Source organism: Sphaerodactylus townsendi, linkage group LG17, assembly GCF_021028975.2.
Source record: "Sphaerodactylus townsendi isolate TG3544 linkage group LG17, MPM_Stown_v2.3, whole genome shotgun sequence".
In the NCBI taxonomy this organism is placed as follows: Eukaryota; Metazoa; Chordata; class Lepidosauria; order Squamata; family Sphaerodactylidae; genus Sphaerodactylus; species Sphaerodactylus townsendi.
This window is the reverse complement of record NC_059441.1, coordinates 19893271-19908104: the sequence shown is the minus strand read 5'-3', so window position 1 is coordinate 19908104 and position 14834 is coordinate 19893271. Positions and strand designations below refer to the sequence as shown.

The 14834-nt window shown below is 43.7% G+C and overlaps 1 protein-coding gene across 2 annotated transcripts in view; it reads left to right on the top strand.

Moving 5' to 3' along the window:
- The window catches only part of ARNT2 (aryl hydrocarbon receptor nuclear translocator 2), a 141229-nt gene that overhangs the window by 18379 nt on the left and 108016 nt on the right, over positions 1-14834 (top strand). Inside the window, exons 2-6 of one of the 2 annotated variants that reach the window (XM_048481683.1) lie at positions 1451-1562; positions 7479-7526; positions 8892-8987; positions 11178-11391; positions 12273-12486. In XM_048481683.1, coding sequence (XP_048337640.1) covers positions 1451-1562; positions 7479-7526; positions 8892-8987; positions 11178-11391; positions 12273-12486 — 684 coding nt within the window. The remainder of the gene's footprint in view (positions 1-1450; positions 1563-7478; positions 7527-8891; positions 8988-11177; positions 11392-12272; positions 12487-14834) is intronic. The other variant, XM_048481684.1, reaches the window with a different exon arrangement.

Genomic DNA, 14834 nt, shown 5'->3' with positions numbered 1-14834 from the left:
AAGGTTTCTGTTGTGGGATGAGGAAGGCATGGAATTTGTCAGCCCCTTTGAGTCTCCTTACGGGACAGAAAGATCTTACAGAAAGACATAAATCCAAATTCCTCCCCTCCTCTTCTTCCTTTTCCTTTTCCTCCTCCTCCTCCTCCTCCTCCTCCAGGTGAGTAGGCATCTTCAGAGGTATGTTAATATTAAATTTAATTTGTATATCGCCCTCCCCCGAAGGTAGGATATGTTGATACACACCTTTCTATGAGACGCCTCTGAAGTTGCCAGCCATAGATCTGGGCGAACTGTTAGGAGCAAAAACTACTGGACTATGGCCATGCAGTCTGGAGAACCCACAACGGCCAGTCGATTCTGGCCATAAAATCCTGTGATGATGCTCAGATTTCCTGGCAGTTTCAGTCTGTGCTCACACCCGCACTCTGTACATCAGTGTGGGATTAAAATGACTGTGGTGGGCTTTTTTTGGTCTAGGCTGATGGTTTTCGGCTTCTCTAGGCCCAAGAGCCACTAAGATACAAGCATGTGGTAGAAAACCAAGTGACTTTAGAATCACGTGACAGGAAGAGGGGGAGCCGGAGCTATATCCTCAACAGCGTCAATGTCAGGACCATGGACAGCACATGGACTGATGGGAAATAAGCCAAGCTCTGGCAGATGGCCTGTTAGAGAGAAAATCAACAAGGATCCCAGAGAGCCATAGAGGAATTCTCTCCAGCCATTGAGTGACCTCTTACTGCCTTCCTTTGTGCACATGCAAAATAATGCACTTTCAATCCACTTTCCCAATTGTTTGCAAGTGGATTTTGCTGTTCCGCACAACTGCAAAGTGCATTGAAAGTGGATTGAAATTTTCCCGAATGTCACGATTGCTGGCAATGATGTTGCGTAAAAGTTCCCTCGGTGCAGTGATCTTGGGGGGCTGAAATAGGAAGTCTTAACAGAACTCTCCAGGCACAGAGGCCCCTTCCGCACACGCAAAATAATGTGTTTTCAAACCACTTTCACAACTGTTTGCAAGTGGATTTTGCTATTCCGCACAGCTTCAAAGAGCACTGAAAGCAGTTTGAAAGTGCATTATTCTGCATGTGCGGAATGAGCCAGAAAAAGAAGATCCAAAGTAAGTGAGGATTCCTAGCTGTTGCCTTTCCATTCCTTAAAATACTGTCCTAAATAAAGGCTCTCAGAGGCTGGACTCTGGAGGAGAAGCCAGTTCAGAATAACGGCCAACGCAGGTAATGGGATTTTGCGTAATATTATATTGGGTGGTGAGGAGTGTCTTGGGAGGGAGCCCCCGATCCCTCCCCATCAGAACAGGTCATTTTATTTTCCAGCGGTAGGTTGTTGGCTGGAAGAGGAGAGAGGTGATCCACCATATTTAAATTTGCTGCACTGATTGAATGCTTTGCTCACCAGTGTTGGTGCTGCCTTTTGTTCTCCATTGCAGAGATGGCGTCAGAAATACCAGGTTCGGTGACATTGCCGGTGGCACCTATGGCAGCGGGTCAAGTGAGAATGGCAGGATCCATGCCCGCCAGAGGAGGAAAGAGGCGCTCGGGGTAAGGCTATTTCCTGCACTTGAAGTGGAATGGGAAGCTTATCTTTCAGACATGTAGCTCTGAAGTGGTGGACCTCTTGTATCAAAGGATACTAAATGTTGACTTCTATAGTCTGTCTCAGAAAAAGCTGTTAGTAGGGTTGTATATTCCTCCACCACAGAACTCAACAGGCCAGGCCTTCTTTGCTGTAGAATGCTGCACCTGGATCCTAGTGCCTACCTAGCCCTGCTCCCCTCTGTCCAGTTTGAAAGTTTGGAAGTAAAAATACATTTTGCCATTTTGCTCTTGTACCAAAGTACCGTGTTCAGTAATGCAAACAAAACAATGGTCTTGACAAAGGCAGCATATAAAAATGAATTATAATTATCATATTTGTTTGGGACTATATCCTAGTGCAGAAGCATACAATTTTCTCAACCGCTGCACCTCAATTGACCGTACTGACATCTTTTCCTGAGGCAGAGTATAGTCTAAACACAAAGACATCTTTCCTAGCATCTTGGCTAGACATCAATATCTCCAGTGAAAGTGCAGTGACAGTCAGACCTAGGAAGATTTCTGCCTATGACTTTAGAAAGCTTCCTGTAGAGACAGTAAATAGCATCGGGCAGAAATAAAGCAGATAATGATGAATTAGACCCTCCAATAAGTTGACTTTGTGGTGGTGTTTACGACTTGGAATCAGAATTGAGTTTCAGCTGTGGGCGCTTCCACCCATGTAAGCAAAAGTGTTTATTTAGGGACGAGGAAAGTGCGGTCTAGTAGCCAACAGACAGGGCTTCTGTGCTTTCCCATGTCTCCTATGAGCTTGCTGGGTAGCCTAAGAAAGGAAGGGATGAAAATATTAATAATAGAAGCCAAGCTTATACTTACACAGTTGACAAGAAGTTATAGATCCCGAATGCTGCACACTTCATTAAATGTTGCATCGGCTGTTGAAGAATCAGCGGTTTCTCATAATGAGAAATTAAACTACGGTGGCTTTGTTCAAGATGTTGTATTGTTCTGAGTTTTCTTTTTTTAATTGCATTTGCGATTAGTGTGATTTTCCTTTGGTGTTGACAGTTCCTTGCTTAATAAGAAACTATTCAGAACTTGCACGGAAAGGCTAAAATCTATTTAGTTACAGTGCTTAATTTCTGGCTACAGTGTTAAGTAAAAAACATTTTGTAATGGCGATTGTTTAAATTTACAGTCCTCTGGCTCAGAAGCCGCAGGTTCGGTTTCACTAATATTTCCACATTTCTAGATTTTTGTATTGTTTTTAAACTATTGTATTAGTTTTAATTCTTTTGTTAGCCGCCTCGAGCCCTTTGGGGGATTGGCAGGATAAAAATGGAATAAATAAATACGTAAATAAATAATGAGAGGCTGAAATTAGATGGTGTTAAATTACACACAGAATGCCTCTTCTCTGGATACAAATGTGAAGCTTGCACACTGTTTGGTTGGTCTGAATAAAACATTCGGTTGGTCTGCATAAAAGGTATTATGTGGGTTGTGTTCTGGCTTTTTCAGGCGCTTGATCTTTCAATGTCTCTTGATATGGGGCCCCAGGCATAGGCTCTGCCAAACCAGGTTTATTGTATGCCTGCCTTTCAAAAACAATCCAGAGGCCCCTTCCGCACCTGCAGAATAATGCACTTTCAATCCACTTTTAATGCACTTTGCAGCTGGATTTTACTGTGCGGAATAGCAAAATCCACTTGCAAACAGTTGTGAAAGTGGATTGAAAGTGCATTATTCTGCCTGTGCAGAAGGGGCCTCAGAATCAGCCCTTCAAGAGAACTGTTGGTTCCAAATCCAAATCCAAAACCTTTATTAGGCATAAAACCAGTGTGTGTCAAGAATTTCGAAGAACTGTTGGTTGTGCGAAGAGAGAATACGCAAATGCGTTCCCAGCATCGCCCTTCAATGACAGGACACGGGGCCAATTTCTGGACTGAGCAGAGAATGTCCAGATCGGTTGAGTTCTCAGTGGTCTTCTCATGTCTCCAGGTGGGGCCAGGAGATTGTGGCATCTGGTGGGTTTTTGTCCCTTTTGTATTACATTGCTTATGCTTAGACATTGGCTGTTTGCTGGCTGCTGGTGTGCACAGGCTTTGAGGTCATGCCATTCCCAAGGCGGATAAAATGGAGAAGATAAGGATGTATGCCACTTAGGTGCAACATTATGTCATCTTCGATTTTATTGGGGAGGTTCCAAAACCCCCACACTGAGATAGAACCTTCCCTGGTAAGAACAATTGCATAGACTCCATATCTCTTTCTTGTCCCTTCTATGCAACTACTTGGGCTAATCTGTTAATGCCCCTTTTAGTCGATAAAAGGGAGCTTTTGAATTGCTAAACAGTATAATTGAATGAATGAATGAATGAATGAATGAATGAAAGAAAGAAAGAAAGAAAGAAAGAAAGAAAGAAAGAAAGAAAGAAAGAAAGAAAGAAAGAAAGAAAGAAAGAAAGAAAGAAAGAAAGAAAGAAAGAAAGAAAGAAAGAAAGAAAGAAAGAATGGACCATTCACTTCTGGGTAAGGACCAATGGGGCTCTAGATCTGTAGCACAGTTTTGCCTCTTGGTAAACAAATTTAGAAAATCAGGAGGATAGGAGGATAGAGGACTTCCTGAACTATCAAGTGCTATGATATTGACTACTCTTTTTATCTGGGTGTACCTAAAAGCTGTTGGAACCTTCTATTTAAAATTTTTCTATTGTCGTTTTATACTGGTTGTTTACTGCGAATAAATATTCATTCTCCATTTGTTACCTTTCTCTGCCCAGCCAGCCAATATAGGTCCTAATATTTCACTCTGAACTTATATATAGGACATTTTAGGAATTTATGTTCTCAAGTATCCATTTAAGGAACAGGCAAAAAGTATCCTTCCTTTTAAACAACTGCAAGTCAGAAATAACTGAAATTGTTGCCAAATTCCTATCCCACACCATACAGATGCAATTAGATAGGGTCTCAGTGTGGTCCATTATGTCTACCCTGCTTTGTGTGATGTTATTCTACTTTTGTGCTGATGGTTTGTGTTTGCTTGTTTTATCTGATGTGATTCCCTTTCTAGATGTTCTGTTTTATTTGCTTGTTAATGCCAATAAAGGAAAGCTTTGAATGGCTGGATGTAAGCTGCTTTGGATACCCATTGGGGAGAAAGGCAGGGTATGAATGAAATGAAATGAATTAAATATGGCAGAATTAAAATGTGCACCTTTAAAAACCTTTACAGGTAGCTCAACCCCAAGAAAACCTTGATTCTGCAGAAAGCTTTTGCTCTGGTTTGAAAAACAAATTTTTGCTAGGGGATATTAAGACTTCTCTCTGATCCTTTTTTACAAAAAAAAAACAGTTCTGAAGATCTTTATAGTGTATCCCGTTTGTCCTTGCGTTTGACTTACCTTAAGGTAAATCTTAAACACCTGAAGGGTTTTAATGCTTTGATTTCTTTTAACTGCAGTGTTTAAGAAAGCGGATGACTTTGAGTCAGAGTTGAATAAATATCATTGTCTTTTCTCTTTCGCTCCGGCCTTCCCCAAGAGATGATAATTGCAATAAAATGATGTGTCAGCCTGTGAAGTGGAAATTTTTAAATGAATACAACAGAATCTCCTCTGCAGTTAGATCATTTGTCTTCTTGAAAGCAGCTTCTGCTGCTGTTGTATGTCAGGCAATTTATTCTCGCTGGCGAGAAGATTTTATCTGATGGGTGGGAGGTGAGCAGGGTATTTTTTCCACAGTGTCTCCCCAAATATTATCAACCCAGTCTTCAAAACATAGGGGAAGAATGCGCACTGTCATGAAAGCACCTTGTGTTTGAAGGAATTTGGGGCACCCGTCTGTTTTGCTCGCTTTCAGTTTTTCAAAATTATCTGAAACTTACTAGGAGTTGTTCAGTGAGCAGATCAGGAATGGCAGAAATACTTCCTTGAAGGACAGGTTGATCACAGTGACCTGTCTTTGGCCCCTTCCACGCATGCAGAATAATGCATTTTCAATCCACTTTCAATCCACTTTGCAGCTGGATTTTACTGTGTGGAATAGCAAAATCCACTTGCAAACAATTGTGAAAGTGGATTGAAAGTGCATTATTCTGCATGTGCAGAAGGCCTTCCTTTGCCATGTGTAGCCAAAAAAAACCACTTACTTAATGCTTGCAGAGAGGGATAATTGAGGACTAGAAACATGCATAAAATGAGCCCTGCTGGATCAGACCAGTGGCCCACCTAGTCCAGCATCCTGTTTCCTATTCAGGCTGACCAGCTGTCCTGGAGTCTTGTTTGCTAGATACTCAAACTGGCCACTGGAGGTCACTGATTCTCCACCAAAGAGAACTGCAAGATTGCTTTTGTACCAAGAAAGAAAGCTGTTTGATGCGGCTGAGGATTCGATCAAGATGCTAGTTTTTCAAGACGCTTATATGTAAGTGATAGGGCTCTTTCGCACATGCAGAATAATGCACTTTCAATCCACTTTCAGTGCACTTTAACAATTGTTTGCAAGTGGATTTTGCTGTTTCACACAGTAAAATCCAACTGCAAAGTGCACTGAAAGTGGATTGAAAGTATATTATTCTGCATGTGCGGAAGTGCCCCCAGAATCACAGACTGCCGTTGCAGTCCATCCCAAATAACCACGCTGTAAGTCATGTTTTTGAAGAGCTGGTATAGTGTAGTGTCTAAGATCCAGCACTGGGAATCTAGAAGTTCCTGGTTTAAATTTTGCTGCTGCAATGAATTTGCTTGGTGGGTTTAGAGTTCTCATTTCTGTACATGTGCGTATGTGCTTTCCTGCACCCGGCAATTAGAAATGAAGAGCTAGATATTGCAGAGCGAGGAAGAGCGCATTGGGCAGCATTCTTGGGAAAAGACCCATGAATATTCTTTAACTCTTTAGGCTTTAAAGAAAATGGCCAAAGGAAGTTATTTGGAATTGCAGATTTGGAACTGCTTGGTGTTTTGATAAAATAATACTAGAGTCCAGTGGCACCTTAAAGGCTTTTAACATGTTGTTGATGATGATGATGATGATGATGATGATGATGATGATGATGATGATGTGACTTTTATACCGCCCACCCCCAGAGGGCTCTGGGCGGTGTACAACATTTCAATATAACATAAATAAGCAATCTGGTCTAAGCATTTGTGCCCCAGCCTGGATGGCCCGGGCTGGCTCCAGCTCATCAGATCTCAGAAGTGAAGGCAAGTCAGGTTAGTATTTGTGTAGGAAATCACCAAGGAATGCCAGAGATGTTATGCAGGGGGAGCCAATGGCAAACCACCCCTGTTAGTCTCTTGTCTTGATAATCCTCCTGGGTTGCCATAAGTTGGCATGATGACACTTTACACTCAGCGGCACTTTATATACTTGGCAGCACTTTACACACTTGACGGCACTTTAAAAACAATAATTTGGGAGCGAGAGCTAACTATCACATGTACTTGTGCATATAAATTGGCCTGATGGATTTGTACTGGGTTAAAATTTGTCCGCCTTTAAAGTACAGCTGGACTCCTCTTTTTATTTAGCTACTGCAGACAGATGTCTCCCCATCTGGAATTAGCAGTTGTACATTCAGGGAAAGGAGAGAGAACAAAACCACGACGAAGGAGCAAGCGGGATGCACGCTGCCTGTTTGAGATTTGGGCAAAGTCGAGGAGTTCTAAGCCGGAGCCCTTTGTCTCAGCCTACTCCCTTTTGAAAGGGCTTGAGCCAAAGATTTTCTGGGCTTTTCAAAATGGCCTCCGGTCCGACTTCTAAAACAAGACAATGGTACCTCTTTTCAAGTGACTTCAATGAGAACTGCTGCCTTGGGGTAGAGAAGGGGTTCAGCGTTAGTCATCAGAATAGCAGACACGAGGCCCGTTGAAACCATGACAACTCATTTGGAAAACGTTTACTTTTTTTTAGGATGGAATTTGACGATGAAGATGGCGAAGGGCCCAGCAAATTTTCAAGGTGAGATCGTTTTTTAAAAATTATCTTGCAGAAAATGGCTCAACTTTGAGAACTCATGTGTACCCTAACCCATGAATACAAGACTAACCAGTCTGAGGATTTATTCCACGTGCTGCCAAGGAGGGATGCCAGCCTGCCCCCCCCCCCCCCCCCCGAATTACAGCTCATCCCTGGATGCCAAAGACTAGTCCCCCTGGTTAGGAAATGGATGCTTTGGAAGGAGGTCTCTGTGGCATTGTACCCCCTTGAGGTTCTTGTCCTCTTGAGGCTCCATCCCCAAATCTCCAGGTGTTTTGCAACCTGGGTCTGGTGACCCTATCCACCACTGGAGGCCAGGGGAATCTGGCAACTCTATAGCCAATCATAGCCCATTGGGCTGGTCTAGGAAGGGGGCCAGAAAGACCAGTTGCTTCCTGTAATATGTCAATCTCTGAGAGCTTTGTGAGCACTGTTGCTGCGTCTTTTGCTACCCTGCATCCCTGTCACTTATGTCAGCAATTCTTCAAATGAATGAAATCCCTCAGCGGCAATGCAGGGTTGTGAGTCGCTTCCCAGACCGTTTGCTGCCCATTGGTGCATTTGTCAGTTTGACACGTCACCATTTGATGAAAAAGGCCTGTTTTTTTATTTTGATTATTTGTTTTGCCCTTTTCATCACTTCAGGTTTCTGGCAAATGTTGAAATCTTTTTAAGGCAAAGCAGCACTGTTTTTGGCACATGAAAAGGTTTCTTTAAACCTTTAAACAAATCTGCGCATCTTACATTCCAATCAGTTATTAATGCACTATGTTGGATCTCTAATACTCAGAACTGTATGTTAGGAAAGATCTGTTTTTTTACTTATTGTTCTGTCTTACTGTCTTTTTGAAATATTTTGCTACGATTGAAAAATTAAACAAATTAAAAATCAGTTATTAACGTACAATGATGGGCATCCAAAAATGACACCCACACATACTCCTAGTTTGCAAAAATTGGCATTTGCACGTAGAAGGCCATTGACTGTGTCATCACCTTCCTAGTTTCCGGTAACGATCTTATTTTCTGTTGCTGTTTTTTGTCTGCTTATTTCTTGCACAGGTATGATGATGATCAAATCTCTGATGAGAAGGAAAAATACGCAAGGTAGGCGTTGAGAGAACAGTGAGGGATAACCGTTCCAGTAACAGATAATGCGTATTATTATAATGCAGCATTGTTGCCTGTGTCAGCGTTCCCTCTTGAATAATTCAGTTTTGCATAGCTTGCGGAAAGCCAGGACCATGGGAGCCTTCCTGACCTCCCCAGGTAGGCGATTCCATAAGGTGGGGGCCGCAAGAGATAATCTGCGTGTGTGGGGCAGCTGCTGATCTTGCCCATTTGCAGGGCGGGAGCTCCAGGAGGCCCTGGTCAGAGGAGAGAAGCGGTCGTGGCCCAGCGGGCAAGCAGATGCGGTCCTGCAGATTTGAGGGTCCAAGACCAGTATGTGATAGCCAATACCTTGAACTGAACCTGGTAACTGATGGGCAGCCTTCGGAGCAGATATAGAATGGGAGTGATATGCATGTTCCTCCTGGCTCCGGGTAATACAGCATTTTGCCCCAATCGGGGTCTCTGAGTTGACATAGTGGGGAGATCTACGTGATCTCGATGGTGCCGTGGTGTCGATCCAGGTGACCAGATCAGCTGAGTCGAGGCGATCTTCCAGGCTCAATGGAATGTGAAGGAAGTGGTTTTTGCAGCTGCATCCACTGACTTCTCCAGCAGCTGTTTTGAGCCCAGCATGACCCTCGGCCCCCAATGAGCCAACAATTAAAAGAAACCAATGAAAGCAAATTAGAGACTGGGCAATAACTGGACACATCGTTTTCTGGTCGGGATGGTTTTCAAAGTAGTCAACGCCCCTTATTCAAGGAGCTGAGGGACTGATTGAGTGATTGATTCATCTGACACCAGAGACTCATTGATGTGGTCCTTGCATGACTTTAGCATCCAGGATTGGCTAGGATCCAGGGCTTAAGTAGTATCCTTCACATTTTTGCAGGATTCTGGGATAAATAAGAACCCAGTTAGGGTTGTATGCATGTGCTGAGAATCCATGAGGTTGGAAAAATAGAACAGGATTTATTAAAAGACAAAGCAATCTTCCAACCCTTCTGGTTCTGAAGATAAGCTTCAGGGGGCCCGAGAGCAATGCCTACTGAAACCTTCCAAACCAGAGAAGCGCCGAATAACCATTTCTGGGTCAAGTCCATGGTGGGAGTGCACTTCAGTGCTTTGCAAAGCTACTCTTCTTTGGTTAGCAACATTAGGATAAATAATAACATTTGTGAGCAGCACACAGAGCTATTAGCTTCAGCGAGGTGACTGCTTATGATAATTCCATGGCATCCTTTTCTGGGCCCCGACTTAAAACAAAATTAAATGTGGATTACCTAAGACTTTGAGCCTAGTGTGTCTTTCCACTGAGATAAACCGGCACTATACTATTCCTGCTGGATTAATAACTCCTATAAGGGAATGATTTCCTTTTTGGAGGAACCAGGTGGAAATTGTAGCTTGCTGCAAAGTGTTGGAACCTTCAACGCTGTCTGTGTCAGGGTTGTTACCCTGCCTCTGCATAGGGCATTTTCGCACATGCGGAATAATGCCCTTTCAATCCACTTTCACAATTGTTTGCAAGTGGATTTTGCTATTTTGCACAGTAAAATCCAGCTGCAAAGTGCATTGAAAGTGGATCGAAAGTGCATTATCCTTCATGTGCGGAAGTGCCCATAGTTTGCAGAAGCATCCAGTATTTCCAAGAGTAGAGCAAGTGCAGAGCCTGACATTTGCTTGAGGGAAAGCATGGAGCTCTCCAGCCTTTAAAGAGCCCTCTTAATTTCAGTGGAAAGGGAAGATCTTGCATGAGATGAGAACAAGGCTTCACTTCCTTGGTTAAAAAATCATACATAAGCCTACGGAGACAGTTGGACCAAGAGTCAAGGCCTTCGTTGTCCCAATGTAAAATCAAGCTGGAAGATCCTTTGTTTTTCCTATGAGCTTCAGCATCTCCTAATATCTGTTGCAATGAATGCAAAGTCTCTTTACAGGACCTGTATGAATGAATGGTCCCAGTTCGGTAGCTTGGAAGACAGTAAAGAAACAAACATAGGGACATTGTGGGCCAATTTTGTTATGCATTGAGAGGTACCCAAGTAATTATTCCTTATCCAGAATTCCTGCAAGTTACAGCTGGCTCACTTTACAGTGCAATTTTAAATACAGTTTAAGTCTGTTGACTTTTAAGTCTGTTGACTTCATTGGACATAGAAATGCGCCGTTAGTTCTAGATTCAAATCCAGGGGCGCCTTAGATAGTAGCCTTGGAGAGTCGGGTTCCGTGTCTGTGATGAAGAGAGCTTTGACTCTTGAAAGCTTATGCCCCACAAACCTTATTGCTCGCTGACATGCTGCTAGACGCGAACCTAGCTCTTCTATGGCTACTCTCTGAAACTGGATTTTAGCATAGTCTGTCCCATGCCTACCCCAGATTCCGTTTCTTGGTCATGCTAGCATGCGGTGGAACCCTTTTCAGTATTCTTGAAATATCGTGAAGGTTTCGAGTGCCCCGTCTTTTACCCTTTTGTTTTCTGTGTGTGTGTGTGTTTGCACCTTCCTTTGGCAACGTCAGGGAGAACCACAGTGAGATAGAGAGACGCAGGAGGAACAAGATGACCCAGTACATCACCGAGCTGTCTGACATGGTGCCCACCTGCAGCGCTCTGGCACGCAAACCTGACAAGCTGACCATTCTCCGCATGGCGGTCTCACACATGAAGTCTATGAGAGGCACAGGAAACAAGTCGACGGACGGGGCCTACAAGCCTTCTTTCCTGACTGAGCAGGTAGCTGGCTCCTGAGGGACTGGGTTGACCCTTCGGCATTTCCTTGCTGATGTGGGTCTTCCGAGGGATGTTTTGTCATGGCGTGGCAGCAGTCACAGACCAGCAACGAGGCGTAAACTCCAGAGGGCCTAGCCACAGCCAAACGTGGTTTCCTAACAGGCAGACTTGGGTGTCCTATATAGGGTGAGAAGTGAGGATGTTGTCCACCAGTAGACTTCCTCTTGGAAATTATCAAAAGCCAGCAGCAATTTTTTACTTAACATTTTATTCTTTGCTCTGTGTATCCATGGGTTTTTTTAACCAGTTTTTTCTCTTGCTGCATTTATTTTTATTGTTTATTATGTCAACAAAGGCTTGCTTGCTTGCTTGCTTGCTTGCTTGCTTGCTTGCTTGCTTGCTTGCTTGCTTGCTTGCTTGCTTGCTTGCTTGCTTGCTTGCTTGCTTGCTTGCTTGCTTGATTGATTGATTGATTGATTGATTGATTGATTGATTTTGGCTTTTAGCTATGGTTGATTTTATTACTGTAAACCGTAGCTGGCTGTAAACCACCCTGAGCCTGTTTTGATGGGAAGAGCAGTCAAGAAATCAAATAAATCTTTGATTTCTACCCCTTGTGCCCATTATGAAAATTGTAGGAAAGCAAACAGGCTGACTTGGCCAGTTCTGTTGACTCCTATGATGAAAGATGCCTAAAATTATGTCCCTGTATCCCCCTGCCTTCCAGCCAGTGGTCTTTAAAGGGGTAGCAAGAAAGGCTTCTGGGTCTACCTGTAACGGGTGTGAAGAGGGAGGAGTCCCCCCCCCCCCAAATGGGTGATGCTTTGAAAGCCATTCATGTATTTGCCTCTGAAAATGTTTTGTTTTGTCATTCCCTTGGCCAGGAACTCAAACACCTTATCCTCGAAGCCGCAGATGGCTTCCTTTTCGTCGTCGCTGCAGAAACTGGCAGAGTCATCTATGTGTCCGATTCAGTCACACCTGTTTTGAACCACCCCCAGTCCGAGTGGTTTGGCAGCACCCTCTACGAGCAGGTTCATCCCGATGATGTCGAGAAACTAAGGGAGCAGCTCTGTACTTCTGAGAACTCCATGACAGGTCAGTCATTTCTGACACATGCTTCTAGGTTCTTGGTTGCGAGTTCAGCATGTAGTTCAAGAGACGGGGACTTTTTAGTAGTGACCCCTAGTTTATGCAGGTTCCTCCCAAGAAAGTCTTGCACGGCTCCCTCGTTATTTCCCTTCAGCTGGAGGGAGTTTAGGACGACTGCATTTCTTTTCCTGCCTAAAATCTAAAGTTTGGTTTTCAGTGCTCCCGTTCTGTTTATTTGTAAGCTGTCTTAGTGGGCCTGGTGGACCGAAAGTGAGCATTGATCTCATATTGGCCTCCCTCTTTACTTGCTAGCTTTTAAATTCATTTCTTATATGTTGATTGCTGCCCTCCTATTTTAAGATAGTTTAATCGCCCTAACACCTAGGTTGGGTTTTAACATTTTAATATATTTTATTGTATTTATGTTGTTATTGTAAGCCACCCATACGGGGAAGGGCAGTTTACAGTCAGTCAGTCAGTCAGTCGACCGCCTGCCTGCCCGCCCGCCCGCCCGCCCGCCAATCAATCAATCAATCAATCAATCAATCAATCAATCAATCAATCAATCAATCAATCAATCAATCAATCAATCGGGAGAATGGACTTGGGCTGCGAGAAAAGCTTGTTTGAAATTGTCCAATAGGTTCATGTAACTGAGGTGGCTGATCTTGGGACTTCTCTTCAGTTCTACTTTGAGACTGCGCATGCACAGACCCACCATAGAGGGAATTTTCTAGCCTCGGAATGTTGAAGAGAATTCCCTCCTTCCCTTAGAGCTCACAAGTTACTATTTCCCACCTGAACAATTATGTGCTCCGAGGGAATAGTGTCGCCTTCCCTCTGTTTCTTTAGGGGCACTTTCACACATGCAGAATAATGCACTTTCAATCCACTTTCAGTGCACTTTGCAGCTGGATTTTACTGTGCGAAATAGCAAAATCCACTTGCAAACAATTGTGAAAGTGGATTGAAAGTGCATTGTTCGACATGTGTGGAAGCGCCCTCAGTGCTTGAGACTGTTTAGGTAGGAAACAGCATCTTGCGCGCTTTGAAGGAAGGGTGGGGTTGTCAGCACTGGGGTGAGGAGTACCTGTACATTTTGGGAGTGAAGCCTGAAGAAGGTAAGGTTTGGGAAGGAAAGAGACTTCAGTCAGGTATGACATTATAGTAGGGGTGACCAACCTTTGGCACTCCAGATGTTATGGACTACATTCCCATCAGCCCAATTGGCCATGTTGGCAGGGGCTGATGGGAATTGTAGTCCGTGGACATCTGGAGCATCATAGGTTGGCCATCCCTGCATTATAGTGTTCATCTTCCAAAGTGGTGATTTTCTCCAGGTTAACTGATCTCTGTCACCTGGGGACCATTTTTTATAGCGGGAAATCTCTAGACACCACCTGGAGGTTGGCGACTGTTGGGAATGGGGTGCTTCAGCATTTTGAAGCTAGAAAACTCTCTTTGAAGCTAGAAAACTCTCTCTCTGTGCTGTCTCATTGCATGCCTCCACAGAAGACAACTTAACTCAATGACTGACTGTCGCCAGTAAGTGCTGCTCTTCCAATATCTGATCGCTGCATCGTTCTAAATGGCTTTTGGGGGCTTCCACGCTTGATACTAGCAGCCTCTTTTAAGAACATGTTTATTGAGAAATAAGTCTCAGGGAGTAAATCCATTTTGCAGCTGGAGAAATAACACAGACAAGATAAACTCTGTCTTTTCTTCAGTGAAAACGGAGGTCGAGAAACAGGCAAGCTGACTTTTCCTGACCAGCAGGACAGTGCTGATGTCGGCGGTTTATCTTCATTATGCTTTGTAGTTTCACCACACTCTCAACTTTATTTTGGCTCCTGTTTACCCTGTAACTTGGCTGTACTGTCGAATTTCCATCGAGGGTTGGACTCTCTTTCTTTTCCGTTTTGGCCTGCTTTCCAACTCTTTGTTTTACAACCTAAGATGTTTGTTGATGGGCTTAGCGTCCTTTTCCTTATGACAGTGACCCCAGATTTATTCTGCTTTTCTACCCTTATTTTGTAAAAAGTTTGAAGACTTTTTTTGTGGGCTTAGTATAAGAAGAAGAAGAAGAAGAGTTTGGATTTATCTCCCCCCTTTCTCTCCTGCAAGGAGACTCAAAGGGGCTTACAATCTCCTTTTCCTTCCCCCCTCACAACAAACACTCTGTGAGGTGGGTGGGGCTGAGAGAGCTCTGGAGAACTGTGACTAACCCAAGGTCACCCAGCTGGCATGTGTTGGAGTGCATAAGCTAATCTGGTTCAGCAGATAAGCCTCCACAGCTCAAGTGGCAGAGCGGGTCAAAGCCTGTTCTCCAGATTAGAGTTTACCTTCTCTTAACC